At 37.3% G+C, this 19,930-nt stretch overlaps 1 protein-coding gene across 9 annotated transcripts in view; it reads left to right on the forward strand.

Moving 5' to 3' along the window:
- Positions 1-19,930, forward strand: part of PDE4D (phosphodiesterase 4D) — an 814,938-nt gene that overhangs the window by 751,826 nt on the left and 43,182 nt on the right. For all 9 annotated transcript variants that reach the window (XM_073014747.1, XM_073014754.1, XM_073014750.1 and 6 more), the window contains one exon: positions 81-193. In XM_073014747.1, the coding sequence (XP_072870848.1) occupies positions 81-193 (113 nt within the window). The remainder of the gene's footprint in view (positions 1-80; positions 194-19,930) is intronic.

The following is a 19,930-nucleotide window of genomic DNA, read 5'->3' on the forward strand; positions in this document are numbered from 1 at the left end:
CAGGATGGCCCCCTTTGAACTCACTAGCGGACCCGTGAAGCGCTTGAGAACTGAGTCCCCCTTTCCCTGTCTCTTCGCAGAGGAGGCCTACCAGAAACTGGCCAGCGAGACCCTGGAGGAGCTGGACTGGTGTCTGGACCAGTTAGAGACCCTACAGACCAGGCACTCCGTCAGTGAGATGGCCTCCAACAAGGTAAGCCCCGGTTCTGCTGTCACCGATGCCCCCAGGCTGCTGATTCCCCTGCCGGCGAGCCCGCTAGTACCCATAGCCCCGGGAAATACAGTCAGAGGTTTTTTAGGCTTACTGCATGTTGGCTATTCTGCTCCTTAGAGGGAGGTTCTTGTTTCCATGCCTTGCCTCTCCTAGTCACGCCAGATAAACATTTTCCAAAAGCAATTTGACGTAGTTTAAGTACCTCCCAAGACACAGGGTTCCTAAGTGACATTGTGCCCTTGTAGCAGAAACCCAGTAGGGTCCATTGGCATTGCATGTTTAAAGGTGTTCTTGGGATTCCCGGTTAAAATAAGAATTGGTGGATGTCTGTGAAGTCACTTGAATGTCACCACCTAGGGCACTCAAACTCAGAAGAGTTCATCGAACTTGGAACCTTCACCCTAATTCATCTGGTTGTCAGGGTACCCCGCAAGAACTGAGCCTTTATATATTCAGTTGGCCATACACATCCGCAGGAAACATTAACAGAGTTAGAAGGTTCCTTATGATCATTACTTTTGTTTCCTTTAATCTTGGAGAGAAAGCCCAGTTTTTCGAGGTCATTTAGTACAAGGAGGCTTCAACTAGGCATCTGTGCCATATGTGCTAAGGTGCTGGTCTTGGCAGTTAATGGAGTTTTGAGGGCTGAGAAGTAACCTTCAGCCTGGGACAGCCTTAAAATAGCACGGAAGGCAAGGTATAATGTTTTTCAGTTTTGCTGTATTTTTTGGATTTCCTGTTCTTTTTGTCTTTAGTTATGCAAGGAGATAATTGGAATTATATATGTTTTTAATGGCTATTTGCCTGTGCATGTCATGTGCAGATGGCTGAAGGATTCAGCCAGTAAGGACTGGTAATGTGTGACAAATAGTTGCTTCTGCAAGATATTTAAGTATTTTTGGCTACCTATTAACAAGGTCAAGAAGGTTATATTAACTTACAGTTCATCTGTGTGCACGTATCTTTCAATGAGTGATACTTTTTTTTTCTACCTTACTATGGTTTTTATCCCACCTGTTCTCATGCAGTTTTTACAAAAATGCCACAGCATAACAGCCACTTGATTGTCTTATCTATTAACAGTGCTTTTGTAGGTAGCATTGTCAAGTGAAAAGTTGGCTTCAAATAAATAAAAGGGGCTCTGTAGACATGGCCAGCAGATACTAACCTACCCATATGCACACTGACCTACCCATGTCCACACTGACGATCAATTCTGTTTTTTGTCATTTGTGCCTCATTTCTAAATTTGGCACAGCTCCTCATCAGAATGACCAATTATTGCTCTCTTACTGGGACTCTTACCCCCTGCTGTGGCATTAGGTACCTTTGTTCTCATTTGGGTAACAAATTCTTAGTTTTATAAAATACAGGGTTTTTTTTTTTTTTCTTAATTTGATTCTTAATAGCAGTAGACATATGCTGAATATGTCCAGTGTCCTGACTGCTAAATGGGAGCACTTTGCCATGGGCCAGAGTTCTTAATTCCATTGTGTGGTTGATTCTGTGTAAGAAAAGGAAGAGCAGAATCAAAAGCCACTTAGCAATGTACAAGCATTAGTGTATGTTTTCAAGATGCTTTGACAGTAGTTTTTCAGCTAAATGAATTTGAGCAGCTAGTTGCTTTCCCTAAAATCCATATTCTTCGTGTTGAGACCTATGTTTGGATTTAATACTGAATGTGAAATTTAATAATGTATTGTAAATGACTTCAGCTGTCAAGGAATTAATCTGTACATTAAGATTTAAAATTTTTTTAGGTCATAATGATTGCCTAAAATGATCCCTTCTTTTAAAAGCACCAGATAAGACAGAGATTTAGAAAAAGTAATCTTTACTATGAAGGCCCCAAATTAGACTTTGAGTTAATTTACAGGTTTGATAGGAGAGGTTGGTCTGTTTGGTTAAAATGAAATCTAGGTAAAGCGAGAAGATAATTTTTTCAAAATGTAGTCATTCTAGCAATGTTTATGTCTTGTGGCTGAAAAATTACGATATTTTTTCCTAGCCCACGACAGAGCTGAACTGAAAAATCATTGCCGTCACACTAATTTTTAACATTAAACTTAGCTCAGCTTAAGCTGTAGCTTAAACTTTTAATGTCCAAGCCATTCATGTGTTCTTTCACTTATTTATTTCTAAATAAGTGCTAAGCTTACATGACTTTTATAGACAAAAAAGGGTTGGCATAGAAAGAAAAAAAAAGCTCTTGCTAAGGGTTGTAAAGTTACTCTTCTTCTTGATAACAAGGGCATGAATAAGCCACATCCACAAAAGCTGTAAACTGAGTTGGAGCAGCTGATCTGAAGGCCCCTGTGAGTGTTGCCACACCTTCAGTCTGAACTGGAAATATGTACCACTTGCATCATCTCCACTCAAGTTATTGGATATTTTCTTGAGTATGAATGAATGAATCTGAAACATTGCTTTTCGGTTGTTAGTTTTATTACCATCCATTCTTTTTACATATACGTGTTCAAACCAACTGGTATTTTCAGTTTATTCTCTTTTAGCCTTTGAAAAATTATGACAGTATTCTCTGTTCTCTCTTGAGGTTTTAAAAAATTTACTGTAATAGAGCGAAAAGCACAATAAAAACACTAGTAAGAGATCAGGATTTTTAAATGGTGATAGAAAATACTTATTATGGAGATGGATTTAGGTGTTAGGAAGGAAGAAACTGATTCCTCAAACCCATTAAACAAACTGGATTAACACATTATTTCTGTTTCTTAGACTTCTTAATAAAAGGCATCTTAACCAATTAGCAGATTTTAAATGATGCTCTAGGAGCAACTAGCTGTACTTCCTGTATTGGTATTATAATGTTGCTTGCTTGTTGATGGCATTGAAGCAGGAAAATTATTGAATTCTTGGCCAAGGCTAGGGTTGGCTATAACACATGTAGGATGCTTGTACCAAGTGGGGTAAGAGATTCCAGATGGCATTTAATTTGAGTGATTAAATCTACAGCATTTACCCTTATAAGCACATTAATCTGCCTGAGATTTGTACAGATTTCCTTTGGAACCTCATTGCTACAACTGAGCGTAATTTTAGTGAGGTCTCAAAGCTTTGGAGGCAGGCAAACCTGGAAGTTGAATTACGGTTTTGTTTCTTGCTAATGGAGTTACATTAGAGAAATGACTTCAATTTTTTTAGCTTCAGTTTCCTTAGCATAAAATGGGCATCATAATAACTAGCTTGAAAGGTCAGTGTAAGAGTTCAAAAGAATATATAAGAAAGAGCTAGCTAATATAGTATCTGACAATAGTAGGCACTGTATCTGTTGTTATTGCTATTATTTGGGTTTTAGGTCAAACTTCATTGGTTGCTTACATGGCTAAAATGTCTTTTTACCATTCGGTTGTAACTTATACTAGACATTTCAAGTTTTATGGAATTTTATAATTCTTAGATAACTGTCTATAGCACACATTTCTGTATCATAAAAATGCTTAAATTATATTTATAGTTTTTGTGGTATAATACAGACATGAACATTCTGAAGTTCTAATTAGAAGTTTAGGTTTTTCTTAAATTCCAGTTACAGAATGCCAGACAGAAGAGCTAACTAAGTACTTTTCCCATTTTACTCTAAAACTGAAAATGCAGACCTTACTAATTTTTAGAACATGTAAAATGTAATAAGGGTTAGTGGTCAATGTGCCTTTGTAGTAAAACACCTTTTAAGTAGAATAGTTTCACCATGTTTTTGGTTACCTTTCTCTCATAGAAAGTATATCGAGGATGGGAATCAGTGGAGAGGAGAGAAGGACAGTGAGCGGTCTGGGCCTCAGGGCTTTCAAGGATTATGCTATGGAACCCTGTAACGTTATCCTCTTGTGACCTAATAATGCACCTTTCACCAGGCCTTCCCTGTAAGTTCAGTGAGGTTCAAAGGAGAAAACGAAATCGTTTTGAGTTCTTCCCAAGATGTATCACTATAAAAATGGTATTTTGTTTCTGCTCTCTAATTTTGGGGGCAGGTTGAGGTTTGGCGTGGCTGGAAATGACTGTGTTTCAAGCTGAAAGTCTGTCTTGAAGTTAGAATCCAGCCCCTAAGAGACTTCAGATTTTTCTATACTTCATTTCGAATGTACTTAGGCCAGCTTTACAAATGTAGTCATGACTTCTTTATGGAATTTATTTTGTGTATTTGACTTTTGACAAACCTCTCTAGCATGTTTCTGTTGCCTGTAAATTAAGTTGCTTCGCTGGGGTGCTTTGTCTCAGTGCTTTCTCTGGCTGCTCCCCCTACTGCTTTGTAATAGTCAGTGCAGAACATATAGTAGCACTTTTTGTTGATGTATTTTCTTCTGGGCAAGAGGGGTGTTGTAATAAATATAGGATCTTCATAGAAGTGGCTAAATCTTAAGATATTTCCACATTATGCAACCACAACGTAACTCAGAATAGAGATAAATGTTAAACTTTTGCTAAGAAGGAAACTAAGTTAATTGGAAAAGGCATGTTAGTTTTATAGAGAGAAAATAGCCTCAGCTGTTTTCTACATTAACATATTAAACTTTAGATTAAAAAATTGTCGAGTTAATATGCCTAAATACAAACTTTAAATATCAGAAGAAAATATATTCTATAATTATAGAAAATCAACAGTTAGATGTTTTTAGTTCAATATCTGCTTTTTAATCTACTTAATAGAGGTAGATTGGAGAAAGATTTATGTAGCTTACATGTAGTACCTAAAAGTTAATATGAAAGATTGAGAATCCTATAATCACTGTTAGAAAAAATACTTTCTTTGCTTTTCAGTAATAATAGAAGAGGGAAACAATTTTAAAGGAAATTTTTCTTTCACTGGAAAGTAGAGCCCTTGACTTTACCTTAGCATAAAACTAAGGATTAAAACAAATCTTAATTTGTCTCTATTGTCATCCATTCAATTCCTGTGCCAGTATTTAGTAAAAATTTAATTATTCCTAACATGTAATTATCCAAAATTCCTAATTTTTAATTTTTCAACAAATTAATCATTACTAGAGAATTTTCTTCTTTTCAGTTATATTTTGACTTAATTTATGGGGTAGTGGTAACTTCTGTCTGAGAGCATTATGAACTGTCTACGTTTTTGAAAAAAATTCCAAAACATAAGGGTTGGCCATGATAAAAGAAGTATTTTTTCTAATGTTATGGATAGATGAAACAAACTGGTATTTTTTGAGATAGCAAGGATGATAGATAATGCTTTTGTTCAATTTAAGAAGATTTCTGTGACAGTTATATAGATTGTAGCTATCACTTAAGATATAAATACATGATGAATGTGAAGTGCTGCTAACGTCATTATTTTCCGTTGATTCACAACATATGTAGAGCTTAGTTTTCTCTTTTTCAGCAGGAGGGACCAACTCTTTTTCTGGAACTGTAGATTGCTGGGGTTAATTTTGTGATAGTGTAGCTCTAGCAGGGGAGCAGTTTTTACATGGCTATTTATTGTAATAGTTTAATTGACACTGTTCATCTGAGATCTTTCTAGAATGTAGAGAGATCAGTAGCACTTTCTTTTAATATTCACATTAGTTTTGAAAGGCATTTGAAGAAGACTTTTTTATTCCCTGTAACAGGGATTGGGGGTATGTCTTGATATTTGCTTAAACAACAAACAGTTCTGCTGTGTCTATTAGAAAATTAGTTAAGTTCAGTTACCAGCTATAATGATAATAGGCTTATTATTTTTTACTCTTAGAGAATAGTTTATCTTTTATAAAGTATTTATTATTATTATTTAGTATTCAGAGCTTCTTGTTTTTGTTCTGTTATACTTCGTATGTGATAAGGATGAATGACATTTACTCCCTGGCCTGGAGTATGCACCAGTGATACTTACAGCAGCTTTGTACAGTGGAAAGAACATAAATGTTTTTCATTAGGCAAACGTGGTTTCGAATTCCAGCTCTGTTGTTTCCTATCTAATATTTTGGGCAATAGGCCTTTCCACTCTGGAGCCGTTTTTTCGTTTATAAGTGGGGATAATGAAAGGGGAAAATAAAATGGAAAAGTTATTGAGAGTATTAGCTATAATGTATGTAAAGCTCAGTTTGGTGCATTAGCACACACTAGGTGCTCAATAAATTACATGTGCTTGCCTGTCTAGAATATATTTAAAAAGAGAGATTAAGAAAAACTCTGTGTCACATATTTCTTGCAATGTAAAAACATATTTCTTAGAAGAAAAACACAACTTTTCTATTCTTTAAGAATTTACAGTCTAAGTTAATGTTGCTCAAACTTTGTCATTTTTGAGAGAGAGTCTCATTCTGTCACCCAGGCTGGAGTGCAGTGGCATCATCTCGGCTCACTGCAACCTCCACCTCCTGGGTTCAAGCAATTCTCCTGCCTCAGCCTCCCGAGTAGCTGGACTACAGGCGCCCACCACCATGCCCACCTAATTTTTGTATTTTTGGTAGAGACGGGGTTTCACCGTGTTAGCCAGGATGTTCTCGATCTCTTGACCTCATGATCCTCCCTCCTCGGCCTCCCACAATGCTGGGATTTTGTCATTTCTTGTACATTCATATCGGCTATTATATGTTGAATGTTTTAACTTATTTCTTTTTTATTAATCTTTAAAAATTTGTCAATTATTCTTAATTGACAAATATTAATTGTATATATTTCTGGGGTACAATGTGATTTTTAAAATGTGTACATCATAGATTCAGTAAAGCTAATTAACATATCTATATTACCTCACCAATTTATCTTTTTGTGGTGAGAATGTCAAAAATATATTTTAGCAATTGTAAAACACATAATGCGTTATTATTAACTGGGGTCTGCATGCAGTGTAATAGATCACTAAAACTTATTCCTCCAATCTAACTGAAATTTTGTACTGTTTGATCAACATCTTCCATTTTTCTCTCCCTCCTCCTGTACAGCCTCTGGTAACCACCTTTCTACCCTCTATTTCTGAGACTGACTTTTTTAGATTCCCCACAAAGTGAGATCATTTATTAAAGACAGTATTTGTCTTTCCGTACCTGACGTATTTCACTTAGCATAATGTCCTCCAGTTCCATTTCATGATGTTGTGAATGACAGAATTCTTGCTTTTATAAGGCTGTATAATCTTCATATATATATATATATCACCTTTTTTATTCTTTATCCTTCTTTTCACTGATGAACACTTAGATTGCTTCCGTATCTTGGCTGTTGTAAATAAAGCTGAAATGAATATGGGAGTGCAAATATCTTTTTGATGTATCAATTTCAATTCCTTTGGGTATATACCTAGAAGCAGGATTGTTGGATTGTATGGTAGTTCTATTTTTAGGTTTTTAGGGAACCTTCATATGATTTTCAATATGGTGGTTCTAATTTACGTTCCCACCAATAGTGTAGAAGGGCTCCCTTTTCTCCATATCTTTGCCAACACTTGTTATCATTCATCTTTTGAAAATAGCCATTCTACATGGTGGAGAGCAACACATACTGGGGTCTGTTGCGGGGTGGGATGGGGGCAGGGAGAGCATCAGGAAGAATGGCTAATGGATGCTGGGCTTAGTACCTAGGTGATGGGATGATATGTGAAGCAAACATGGCACATGTTTAGCTATATAACAAACCTACACATCCTGCACGTGTACCCCTGAACTTAAAAGTTGAAGAGAAAAAGAAGGAAAATAGCCATTCTAACAGGCATGAGGTATAGCTCATTGTGGTTTTAATTTGCATTTCCCTGAGAATTAGATATATTGTTGAGTTTTTGTTTGTTGTTTTTGAGACAGGGTCTTGCTCTTTTGTTCAGGCTGGAGTGCAGTGGCATGATCATGTCTCACTGTGACCTCAAACTCTTGGGCTCAATGATCCTGCCTCAGCCTCCCAAGTAGCTAGGACTACAGGTGTGTGCCACCATGCCTGGTTTTTTTTATTTTTTCATATAGAGAGGGTCTTACTATTCTGCCCAGGTTTGTCTAAAATTCCTGGCCCCAAGTGATCTCCTGCCTTAGGTTCCCAAAGCACTGGGATTATAGGCATGAGCCACTGTGTGGGACTGAGGAGCTTTTTTTTGGTTTTTTTTTTTTGTTTTTTGTTTTTTTTTTTTGTTTTTTTTTTTTTTTTTTTTGGTATCTCTGTTGGCCATTCGTATCTCTTTTTTGAGGAAAGTGTGTCTGTTCAGATCCTTTGCCTATTTTTAATCCATTTGTTTTCTTACTGTTTGGTTGTTTGAATTTTTTATATATTTTAAATATTAGCCTCTTATCAGAGGTATGGTTTGCAGATATTGTCTCCTGATCCATGGGTTGTCTTTTCACCCTGTTATTTGTTTGCTTGTGCAGATACTTTATAGTTTGATGCAGTTCTATTTGTCTATTTTTGTTTTTGTTGCCTGTGTTTTTGGAGTCCTATCCAAGAAATCATTGCCCAGACCATTGTTGTGGAGATTCCCTTACATTTTCTTCTAGTAGCTTTACAGTTTCAGGTCTTATGTTTAAGCCTTCATATCTATTTTGAGTTGATTTGTATATGTAGTATGAGATAAGAGTACAGTTTCTTTCTTCTGCAGGTGGACATCCAGTTTTCCCATCACTATTTGAAGAGACTGCCCTCTCTCCATTGTGTGTTCTTGGACCCTTTGTCAAAAATCAATTGACTCTAAATACTTGGATTTACTTCTGAGCTTTCTATCCCATTCCATTGGTTGATGTTTGTTTTTATGTCAGTACCATGCTGTTTTGATTACAGTAGCTTTATAATATATTTTGAAATGAGGGAATGCGATGCCTGCAGCTTTGTTCTTTTTGCTCAAGATTGCTTTGGCTATTAGTTCTTTTTTGGTTCATATAAATTTTAAGATTTTTTTCTCTGTTTCTGTGAAAAAAATGACACTGGAATTTTGATAGGAATTGCATTGAATCTGTAGAGGAATTGCATTGAATCTGTAGATGGCTTTGGATAGAATGGACATTTTAACATTACTAATTCTTTCAGTATATGAACATGGGATATCTTTTCATTTATTTCTGTCTTCTTCAGTTTTTTAAATCAATGTCTTGTAGTTTCCAGTATATAGATCTTTCACCTCTTTGGTTAGATTTGCTCCTAATTATTTTTTTGATGCTGTTGCAAATGGGATTATTTTCTTAATTTCTTTTTTGGATAATTTATTGTCAAAGTATAGAAATGCTAAGAGCAATTTATTGTTAAATGTAAATACTTAAGTGCCTCATCTTAAGTAATGGTATTCATGAAATCATGGGTTTTATGTTCAAGTTATATTTTTTCTGTATTTTTTCTAAAATTAATAAATGACAAAATGAGAAAACATTCATCCTTGCACCACCTTACAGCATTTTGCCTGCCATTTACTAACACTGGGCGTACTTTTGGACACATGCGTCTAAATCAGCTGCAAAAACAATTTAGAGACTAATTTATTGTTTTAAACAATCAACATTTTTCCTTCTTTGCCCTGAGTTGGATTTCTCCACTAGAGGAGAAAATGGCAAATTCCTTCAGCAGAAATATTCCAATTCATAAAATATTCATTCCTTAGGCAGAATGGTCCATGGATTTAGAGCACCCTACTATAGACAGCCTGCCTGAATTGGATTCATTCTCTGCCTTTTACCAAATATAAATTGGGCCACATTGCCTTCTGTGCTTCAGTTTCCTCATCTGTTAAATAGTTGCTGTGATGATTTAGTGAATTAAAAGATGGGAATTGTCTAGACTGACTCAGGAACATACTAGATACTCGGTAGAACTCATTCAGTTCCATATGTGAAGGAATAACATTCATTTTTATTTTCTTACTTTGCGGGGTGAGGATTAGAGAAGGGTGTCTGCCATCTTGATTTCTATCCTTTTGATAAAGTGGCCTAATAATGTTGATACTAACCAAAGAGGATTATTATGTTTTATTTACTCTTCTCCCCCATTACTCACTTTTTCTGGTGGTGTTTTGTATGCTTTCTTTCCTTTATTTTAATCCTTCAAGTTTGCCCTTTGTTTCTTTCTGTAATTTTACAGTATAGCTCATCAAGCAAGCCTGAGATTTTTGTCAGAATATCTGAAAATCTCTGAGCTTTTTCTAGCAGAAATGCATAATACAGTGGAGAAGAATAGTCTAGCCAGTGTTTTTCATAAATTCTTCCTCTGCATGAGACTGAAAGTAACCCAGGCACACAATATCTTATTAATATTTAATATTAAGAAAAATATATTAAGAAAGTAACTCTCTATTCTGCCTCTCAACATCTTACCATCTAGTATACACACAAATATTTCCTTGCTCTATCAGCCAAGAGAGTCTAGAAGCAACCATACCCCAGTAGCAATGAGCACACTTAGCACACACATTTTGGTTTCTAATGCCATTTTCTAATAAAAGGAACCAAGACTGTTTGAAAAAAAATAACTGATTCTATCAGGAAGGAAATATGTAAGATAAGCCTGGAGCATCTTGTAGTGCCAGAAAGTAAGGACCTGCTCAAACAAACGGAACCCTACCCCCATGGGAATATATTGAAGAGTTTCAAGAGCAAACTAAAAGAGCTCCCAATGGCCAAAGCTAGAACAATTTGAGCAAGAAAATAATATAGTATTGGATTGTATCTCATAGGGTAAAATAAATATCCATAAACCCATATTGATATAATTTATTACATAAATAAGTGGGGGAAGAATAGACAAATCTCCTCCTGTGCAGAATTCCCAATAGCTTCTATAGATACTCTGCTCTCAAGGAGGGAGAACATAACCCCCTCCACCCTAAGTGTGAGTTGTGCATATTGACTTCCTTCTAAACAGTACAGTGTACAAAGGGGGGGAAAAAAAGAAACTGCAGTGGAGAAACCTATCACTACCTCAACCAGGCTATCAAGGTCAACACTGACAGTGAGAAGTGATAATATGTACCCTCTATAAGATCTGATGAAAATGGCACTTTTTGTCTGTGGTTTCCCTACTGAAAACATATAACCCCAATCTAATCATGAAGCAAATATCAGACAGATCTCAGTTGAGGGATATTCTACCCTCAAAACCTGACCAGTGTTTGACCAGTACTCTGCAAAACTGTCAAGGTTATCAAAAACAAGGAAAACCTGAGATACCTACAGCCAAGAAGAGCCTCAGGAGACACAAGGGCTAAATATAATGTGGTATCCTGGATGGGATCTGGAACAGAAAATAAAAACGAGAAAAATTATGTGAAAACTAAGGAATTCTGAATAAAAAAAATGTGAAAACTAAGGAAATCTGAATTAAAAAATGTGAAAACGAAGGAAATCTGAATAAAGCGTGGACTTTGTTTAATAATAATGTATCAATATTGGTTCAATAATTGTGACAAATGTGCCATACTAAAGTCACATGTTAATAATGGGAAACAGTATAGAGTATATAGGAATTATCTGTATTGTCTCCACAAGTTTTCCGTAAATCTAGATCTGTTCTAAAACAAAAAGTTTTATTTAAAAAATTGAAACCATCTTTTAAGGCCTATCTGGAATGTTACGTCCTTTATAAAGCCTTTTTTTTTTTTTTTTCATTCCATCTTCTTGCCATCCAGTATCTGGGGTGTCCTATATTTCCCACCTCAGGTTCTCCTAATTGGATACCTTTGACTTTCCACAGAACTTTTATTTGTAATTCTCTTAACTCTTAGTACAATATTTTGTGTCTTTGTTTTATTGTTCTGATGAGGTCTTCTACGGTGTTTTTAGCCCAACCCAGTGAGTATCTGGTGCCTTAGACCACTTGGCCATCCTGACACCCTACACAGTGAGTGTCAATATAATAACATTTTGTAGTTAGTCACATAAATTAGTACAAGATACATGATGTTGGTTAATGTAAATGCTGTTTTTTATCTTGTATTGGTAGATGGAGAGTCTGAATGTTCTAGTTTGTGCCTTTCAAAAAAGGTTTTTTTTTTCTTTTTCTTTCAATGACAGGAATCCTGAGCATTTCTCGCTTAATCACAGTTCTGCTTTTAGATACTCACGTCTCAGAAATTTTATCATAGTATATGGTAGATCATAGTATATGCTAGTCTCATCTCATTTAAATTAAAAGTTTGTAGTGCACAGGCAAAAACCATAGAGGCCATATTCATGGTCATAAACTGTTCTTTCTTGTCTCTACCTATTTTAGCAATAACATTCTTCTTATTAGTTTGTTCCAAGTGAAAATGACATAATTGAATACTTTCCCTGCTAGTCTGGGAAGAAAGGATGTGTTTGTTGGCTTTTGCCTGTCATAGAGTATTCTGCAGTGTTTGCCTAGGGCATGCTTGCATTCCCATCGGCATCTCTGGTCTGCTGCACTGTAATCCCTATAGGGACAGCCTCTGGCTTTTATTACTGACAAGCAGTGCACTGTGCAGCCATAGGCACCATAATAGGAAACACCTTGGCCTGTCATAAACAGGTCTGGAGAGTAGAAAGTACAGGCCTGATGGGGATGTGTCCATAGCAAAGAGGCAAAGATGCGGCTGCCATATTGGAGTAAGTGCAGGCTAATAATGTCTGCCATCTCTATTTCAGAAAATAACTGGCTGATTTTGAAGCTGCTTTCTGTATAAACAGCAGTGTTTTGGTTGCTTTTTGTTTTTGACTTAAATATGAATAAAGCCATCTTAAACTTAAAGAGATTATATACCCTTCAAAGTATTTTGAGAAGATCTATAAAGTATTTTCCTTTAGTTATTTTACTTTTAATTCTACCTGATGGTTCCAATCCAAACCCAATAGAGAATGAAAAACAGATATTTCACTATAGTGGGAAATTAGGAAAAAAAGAACCATGCAAAAATACAAGTGGTTGTGTGTCTTTTAAAAGAAGTATAAATCACATTGAATTACCCAAAATTACAAAGAAAAGTGCATTTATTATTAAGGTAACTTGTGTTGTCTGTGTCTTTACATCAACTCCAACTTTTATAAAAGGAGTACATTCTTTGACCATAAAGACTTTATGGTATATTTGTTAGTGTTTTTTTTTCAATCTTTAGGGAAAAAATGACCTGCAATATTAATGATAGGCTTTGTAGCAAGAATTTAGGAAGACAGTAAATTTCAAATTTGGAAGGGTTATCACAGTTTTTAATAAAGAGATAAAATTATTTCATGAGTGCTTTAAATATATATAGGTATCATTTGATTATTTACAAGGAAACCCATTTCACAAAAGAGGCTAAAGACTGTAAAGATTGAACAAAGATATAATTCTGTTAAAAGACTAAAAATTAAGATAGGTTTAGGAAAACTAAAGTCTTGATTTTTTTTTTTGACCACTTTGGACAGAGCTGTTCATAAATTAGGTAATCAATATTTGTTGGCTAGTCCACTCCCTTGTTAAAAACTAAACACTTGTCCTCTTGTGTCTTTTTAAAAAATATATTTTAAGTAAGTTTCAACAATATGCTGTGATAAGAGTGAAACCTATTAACATTCTCGGTGTATATTTTGATTTTCTGTTCTTCGTTTTCTTAATCTTATATTGTCAGTACAGTCTCTAAGATGTAAGATCTCCATAAGGGTAAGTGATAGTTGGGTTTTGATACATCATAAGGAATCTCCTACTAGAAATATGCCTGTTTCTTTATTGTACATCAGGAAGATTAGTTTACTTTATGCCAGAAGATACTGTTTTTTTCTATCTAGTGTTAATACAGTAGAATGGCTAAAGGATATATAGAAGAAAAGACAAAAAAAGATGAAGAGCATGCATCATTACAGACTGAATCATCAGTCCCTAGGTAAGGGAAATTTGTTCTTTCAAAAGTAGAATTTAGCGACCAGGCGCAGTGCCTCAAGCCTGTAGTCCCAGCACTTTGGGAGGCCAAGGAGAGCTGATCACAAGGTCAGGAGTTAGGGACCAGCCTGGCCAACATGGTGAAATCCCGTCTCTCCTAAAAATACAAAAAGTGGCCAAGTGTGGTGGTGCACGTCTGTAATCTCAGCTACTCAAGAGGCTCAGCAGGAGAATCACTTGAACCTAAGAGGCAGAGGTTGCAGTGAGCCGAGATCTTGCCACTGCACTCCAGCCCAGGTGACAGAGCGAGACTCTATCTCAAAAAAAAAAAAAAACTAGAATTTAGCTGGGTGTGGTGGCTCACACCTGTAATCCCAGCACTTTGGGAGGCCGAGGCAGGCAGATCATATGAGGCCAGGAGGTTAAGACCAGCCAGGCCAACATGGCAAAACCTGGTCTGTACTAAAAATACAAAAATTAACCGGGTGTGGTGAGGCATGTCTGTAATCTCAGCTGAGCAGGAGAATCACTTGAACCCAGGAGGTAGAGGTTGCAGTGAATGGAGATGGTGCCACTGCACTCCAGCCTGGGCAACAGAGTGAGACTCCATCTCAAAAGAAAAAAAAATAGAATTCATGGGAAAAATTACTTGTTGCCTTATTTTAAAATATTTCAATATATTGTCTGTTTGATACACATGAATAATCTGACTACAGCTCATTGGGAAACACCAGTATTTACCTTACCTTCTAATGTAAGGCATGATTCCAGGTATTTTTTGTCATACCTTGAACCTTAAATCTCTAATTTAGTCCCAGAAACAGTATACTACATGTCAAAACTTTTTTTTTTGGAGACAAGTTCTCACCTTGTCAACCAGGCTGGAGTGCAGTGGCCCATCATGGCTTACTGCAGCCTTGATCTTCCCAGCTCAAGCCATCCTCCCACCTCAGCCTCCTGAGTAGATGGAACCACAGGCATGTGCCACCACACTGGCTTTTCTTTTTTTTATTTTATTTTATTTTTTTTGTAGAGACAAGGTCTCACTATGTTGCCCAGGCTGGTCTCAAACTTCTGGGCTCAAGTGATCCTCCTGCCTTGGCCTCCCAAAGTGCATGAGCCAGTGCACCAGCCTCAAAACATTTTTAAAGACGAAAACCTAATGCTCAGTTAAACTTTACTAAGATCTATGTGCTTCTAAATAGGTGTAAAGATGATTATTTTCTGGATGTTGTATTGGTGGGGAAGATGGACAGATAGAAGAGCAAGTGTTTATTCTCTGGTTGTATTTTCCTTCTTTCCTCCTTTTTTTTTTTTTCTTGAGATACAGCCTTGTACTGTCGCCTGGACTGGAGTGCAGTGGCGTGATCTTGGCTCACTGCAACCTCTGCTTCCCAGGTTCAAGCAATTCTCCTGCCTCAGCTTCCCGAGCAGCTGGGATTACAGGCGCCCGCCACCATGCCCGGCTAATTTTTTGTATTTTTAGTAGAGACAGGGTTTCACTATGTTGGCCAGGCTGGTCTCGAACTCTGACATCCTAATTTGCCTGCCTTGGCCTCCCAAAGTGCTGAGATTACAGGCATAAACCACCATGCCTGGCCTCTGATTGTATTTTCAAAATATATCCAAATAATATTTTTAAAATGTATTTAGTGAGCACCAGATTCCAAAGTAGCAAGAGCAATTTCAACAAAATATAATTCCTAGAGAGGAATCCTGCAGTACCTCGTTTTGCCTTTTTTGTTCTCTAAGTCATGTCAGGATGGGAGCATAACTGACCTGGCCCTGGCTCCTAGGAGGAGCACGTGCCCTCTAACGTGTGCACAGAAGTAAACTGAAGGATAATAGGGTCAGTGGAATGAGGAGACCAAGTGACTAAAGCAGATCTGAGAATCTGAGCTGCAAAGGATTTGGAGGTGGGATGGAGGGATAAAACCTTAGTGGGAAGCAGTCAGAAGATAGAGAAGATATAGGATAAACTCATGGAAGGTGTAAGCAGGTTCATGATTTTAAAATTAGCCTATTAAGAGGTTGCATTGGAGGTCTGTTTTCTTAGTGGGGGCAAAGTGGCAAGGGAAGTTTCACTTGTGGATAGGGTGGAGAATGAAGGTATAAGGAAAGAAAGTTAAGAGAGAAAGGAAAGACGTATTAGGCAGTGTGAGGCAGAGAAAGAGAAGAGTGGGAGAAGGAGGGGTCAGACTTTCCTTGGCTGGAGGCAGACTGACCAATGCATCACTGCGTGTTGCTGCCCCTTTCCTCTGCAGGGTTCATATGGTGAAACCTGGTTGGACTGAACCTTTGGGACAGCCTTAAAGTAAAAAAGAAATCCCAGACAGGTTGGCTGGAGGGTGTAAATGTTTAAGGAAGGACAGTCAGCTGTAGAGATGGAGGGAGGGATAGAACTGACTGGAGACTGATTTATAGATGGTATGTTTCATGAGGCTTGAGTCTTTTTTAGCACTAATAGTTGGCGTCAGCTTCACCTGTTGCCTCCTTGAGTCATGCCCAGGTAGCAGTGGATGGTGGGCCAACTGCCGAGTCATCCCCTAAGGACTGGCTACCTGGGAGTGAGGAAAGGTAGTTGATGGGCTCTGCGACAGCAAGGTACAAACTGGAATGAGGTGAAAAGAAACTGTCAAAATAAGTATGGGTTGATTTGCTGTAATACATCATAGTTATTATTAGATGCTGGGAGAGTAAAATTGAATAGAATGGAATAGCAGATGAAAAATGTGAACCTTGATGCATGTGAACCTTGACTCCATTTTAAATCTCCTAAATTCTGAGGAGCTTTGCAATTCCTCTTCTGGATATAAATCTGCCCTATAGTAGAGTTGCAACCTTGGATAAGTAAATTAATTTGGCCTCCCTGAGCCTGTTTTCCCTGTAAATCAGGACTAACATAATCTACGTCACAGGATTATATTGAAAATTAAGAGAAAACTTACATAAATTATGTAGTGTGGTGGGGACATATGATAGGTACCATGGCCTGTCCTTAGGAGGGATGAGGAATGGAACTATTTTTAAACTTAAAAGGTCAACTTTATATGCTGCCATATAGGTAACCCAGTGCAATTGGAGCTTGAATCAACAGGCCTGGGAGAAAGCTTACAGAGTGTGCCTTTGAAATCCCGATACCTAGTCGTGGTGATTTATGAGACCTTACCAGCTTGCATATGTGATGGCCCACTGAGTTGTTTACTTTAGTTTTAGCTCGGTTACCTAGCACTCTATGATAGCCTATTTTTTATTTACACTCTTACTAACTCCTTTATTATGATTTATTTGAAAGAATATGAAGACAGCCATAAAAAAGACTTTTATTGGAGTTGTGAGGGTCTCCTGTAGGTCTTCACTGTGTCTAAACACCGGTCTGTTGCTTGTGCTTTGCTTTTATCTCACCCTGGATGACCTTCAAGGCTCTTCCAAATGATTTTTCTGATTCCCTGAAATACTGAAATTGTGATTAACAGAAGTTTCAAGTGTTAATCAATATCAAGATAGTAGTTGTCTCTTCCTGGGGAAACTAGAAATAAAAACTAAACATAGCCCCTGTAATCATTGCACAGATTAAAAATGACAATGCAGGTGAGAAACAGAGGAATGAATGAAAAAACCCTAAACCTGGTTATAGCCCCGGGATGAGGTCTTTGTCATGAGTCTGACGCTAGCCATAGCCAGCAAGAGAAGGAATTCCCTAGCAGTGTAGTTGTTACAAGGGAATGACTCATTTTGCGGGTGATTGCTCTTCTTCCATTTTTCCACTTGCTGTCAGCCCTTTACAGAGGGGTCACACTTTGTTCTGCTTAATAGAAGTTTCTTTCCTTTTCTTTAAAAAAAAAATTCTAGAAGCAGTTTGTGAGATCAACTGGTTCACCTTCTTCATTCAGATGAAGTAACAAAACACAGAAAAGTTAAGGTGACCCAGAACAACAACAGTTCTGTATTACTTTTGTCGAGGTTTCTATCTTGTGGCAAATACAGACTTTCTGGTGTTAAACATATGATCCTGATTTGGGTCTTTATTGACATCATCACATTTTTTTTTATTTTCTGAAACGGAGTCTTGCTCTGTCGCCCAGGCTGGAGTGCAGTGGCACAGTCTCGGCTCACTGCAGTCTCCACCTCCTGGATTCAAGTGATTCTCCTGCCTCAGCCTCCTGAGTAGCCGGGATAACAGGCATGTGACCATGCCCAGATGGTTTTCGTGTTTTTATCAGAGATGGGGTTTCACCATGTTGGCCAGGCTGGTCTCAAACTCCTGGCCTCAAGTGATCTGCCCACCTCAGCTTTCCAAAGTGCTGAGATTACAGGTGTGAGTCACCACACCCGGCCAACATCATCACTTTTGAATGAAAGTTTAGTTTGGTGATGACTTTATAATTTGTATTTGATCCTTGTCCATTTTTCTCTAGATCTGGTACTAATTTCATGTGGAAAATAAATCACTAGGAGGTTTTCATTTTGTACGTTTTGGCTGCGCACAATCACAACCCAGTCTTTAGGTTTTCACTGAGGGATTTTTGTTTTAGCCCAATTATTGTATGACATGTATCTGCTCCAAAGGTTCTTATAGGTGAAAAGAGATTTTTGTGTATGTGTATTCAAACACATAGATAGATAGATAGATAGATAGATAGATAGATAGATAGATAGCAAAACATACAGACATACTACTGAAAACACAGCCAGCCATATAATGTAAGCCTGTTGTGTATTAATGAATGATAGGTAATACATTATGTTCCTGTCCTGTAGAGGAGTTCCGAGGAATATTCAGTACAGAGGACCAGAATGATTGATCCCAGAAAACATGCTCCTTAAGCTGGATCTTGAACATTAAGGATTTATATAGGCATCTAATGAGGGAAGAGGTGGTATTCCAGGGGTTAGATAAGGCAGGGTAGGATGGGATATTCATGTGGATTAGCTTTATTGTATGTTTGCTGGAAAGGAGGGTAGTGGGCATTCTGGAGGAGTGAGCCTCTCTGGAACAGAGGATGTGATTATAGGACCAGTGGCAGGTGTGAGAATTGTAGATTGAGACCATACTGCAGACTATCTTAAATGCCAGGTCAAGCCATTTGCACATTGTCCTATAATTCATGAAGAACCCTTACATTTGACTATAAGGAAAATATTATGAAGAAACTAAAATAAAGTGACTTTAGAAGGATACATGTGTGGTGGTGTGCAGGATGGATTATATCAAGGGAAAATTGTACTGAGAGCAAAAAGAAACTGTTAGGGAATTATGTGTAAAAGTGATAAGGGCCTGAAATAGGATAGCGATGAAAAGAGAGGAATGGGTAAGAGAAAGATTGCACAGGGAAGGGTGAAAACATACATAAGATTTGGCAGGGCCATAGTCAAAAGAAAGCATGAAATTCAAAACCCAAATGATAGAATTATAGTTGGAAAATCATGAAGAGAAGCCAGTTGGGTATTGGGGGAGGACTGGACAATATGACAGTTAAGTTTTTAGACATATAATGTAGGTAAGGCTATGTATGTAAGCAGAAATGCCCTATAAGCTTTCAGTTGTCAGGACTGGATTTCTGGTAAAACAAACAAACAAACAAAAAAGGCAGGATTTTACTTGGGTGTTGTCTGCAAAGTTGACAGCTAAGGCCTTAAGGCTCATCTGTGAAATGGGAGTGACAGTGCTCGTTAAAGGTTATTATTAGAAATAAATGAAGTAATTCCAGGAGAGTACACAGGACTCTCCTTGACACACAGTAGACCCTCAATAAACATTAGGTTTTATTATTTTTTATTATGTGTTTTAGGGAACAACAATTTTGTGAATTATTAGAACCGTATTTGGGAAGCTGTAAAAGCCATCTGCATGATGTGTTTTCTTAGTACCCCAAATGGAAGTTCATATGCTCCAATTCATATACATGCTTCCCTAGCTGTTAGGGGAAGGTGATAGCTCATGTTTAGCTGTTGATCACTGTTTGTAAGGCTTTTTGTGTTTTT

The sequence above is a fragment of the Chlorocebus sabaeus genome, chromosome 4 (genome assembly GCF_047675955.1).
Source record: "Chlorocebus sabaeus isolate Y175 chromosome 4, mChlSab1.0.hap1, whole genome shotgun sequence".
NCBI lineage: Eukaryota > Metazoa > Chordata > Mammalia > Primates > Cercopithecidae > Chlorocebus > Chlorocebus sabaeus.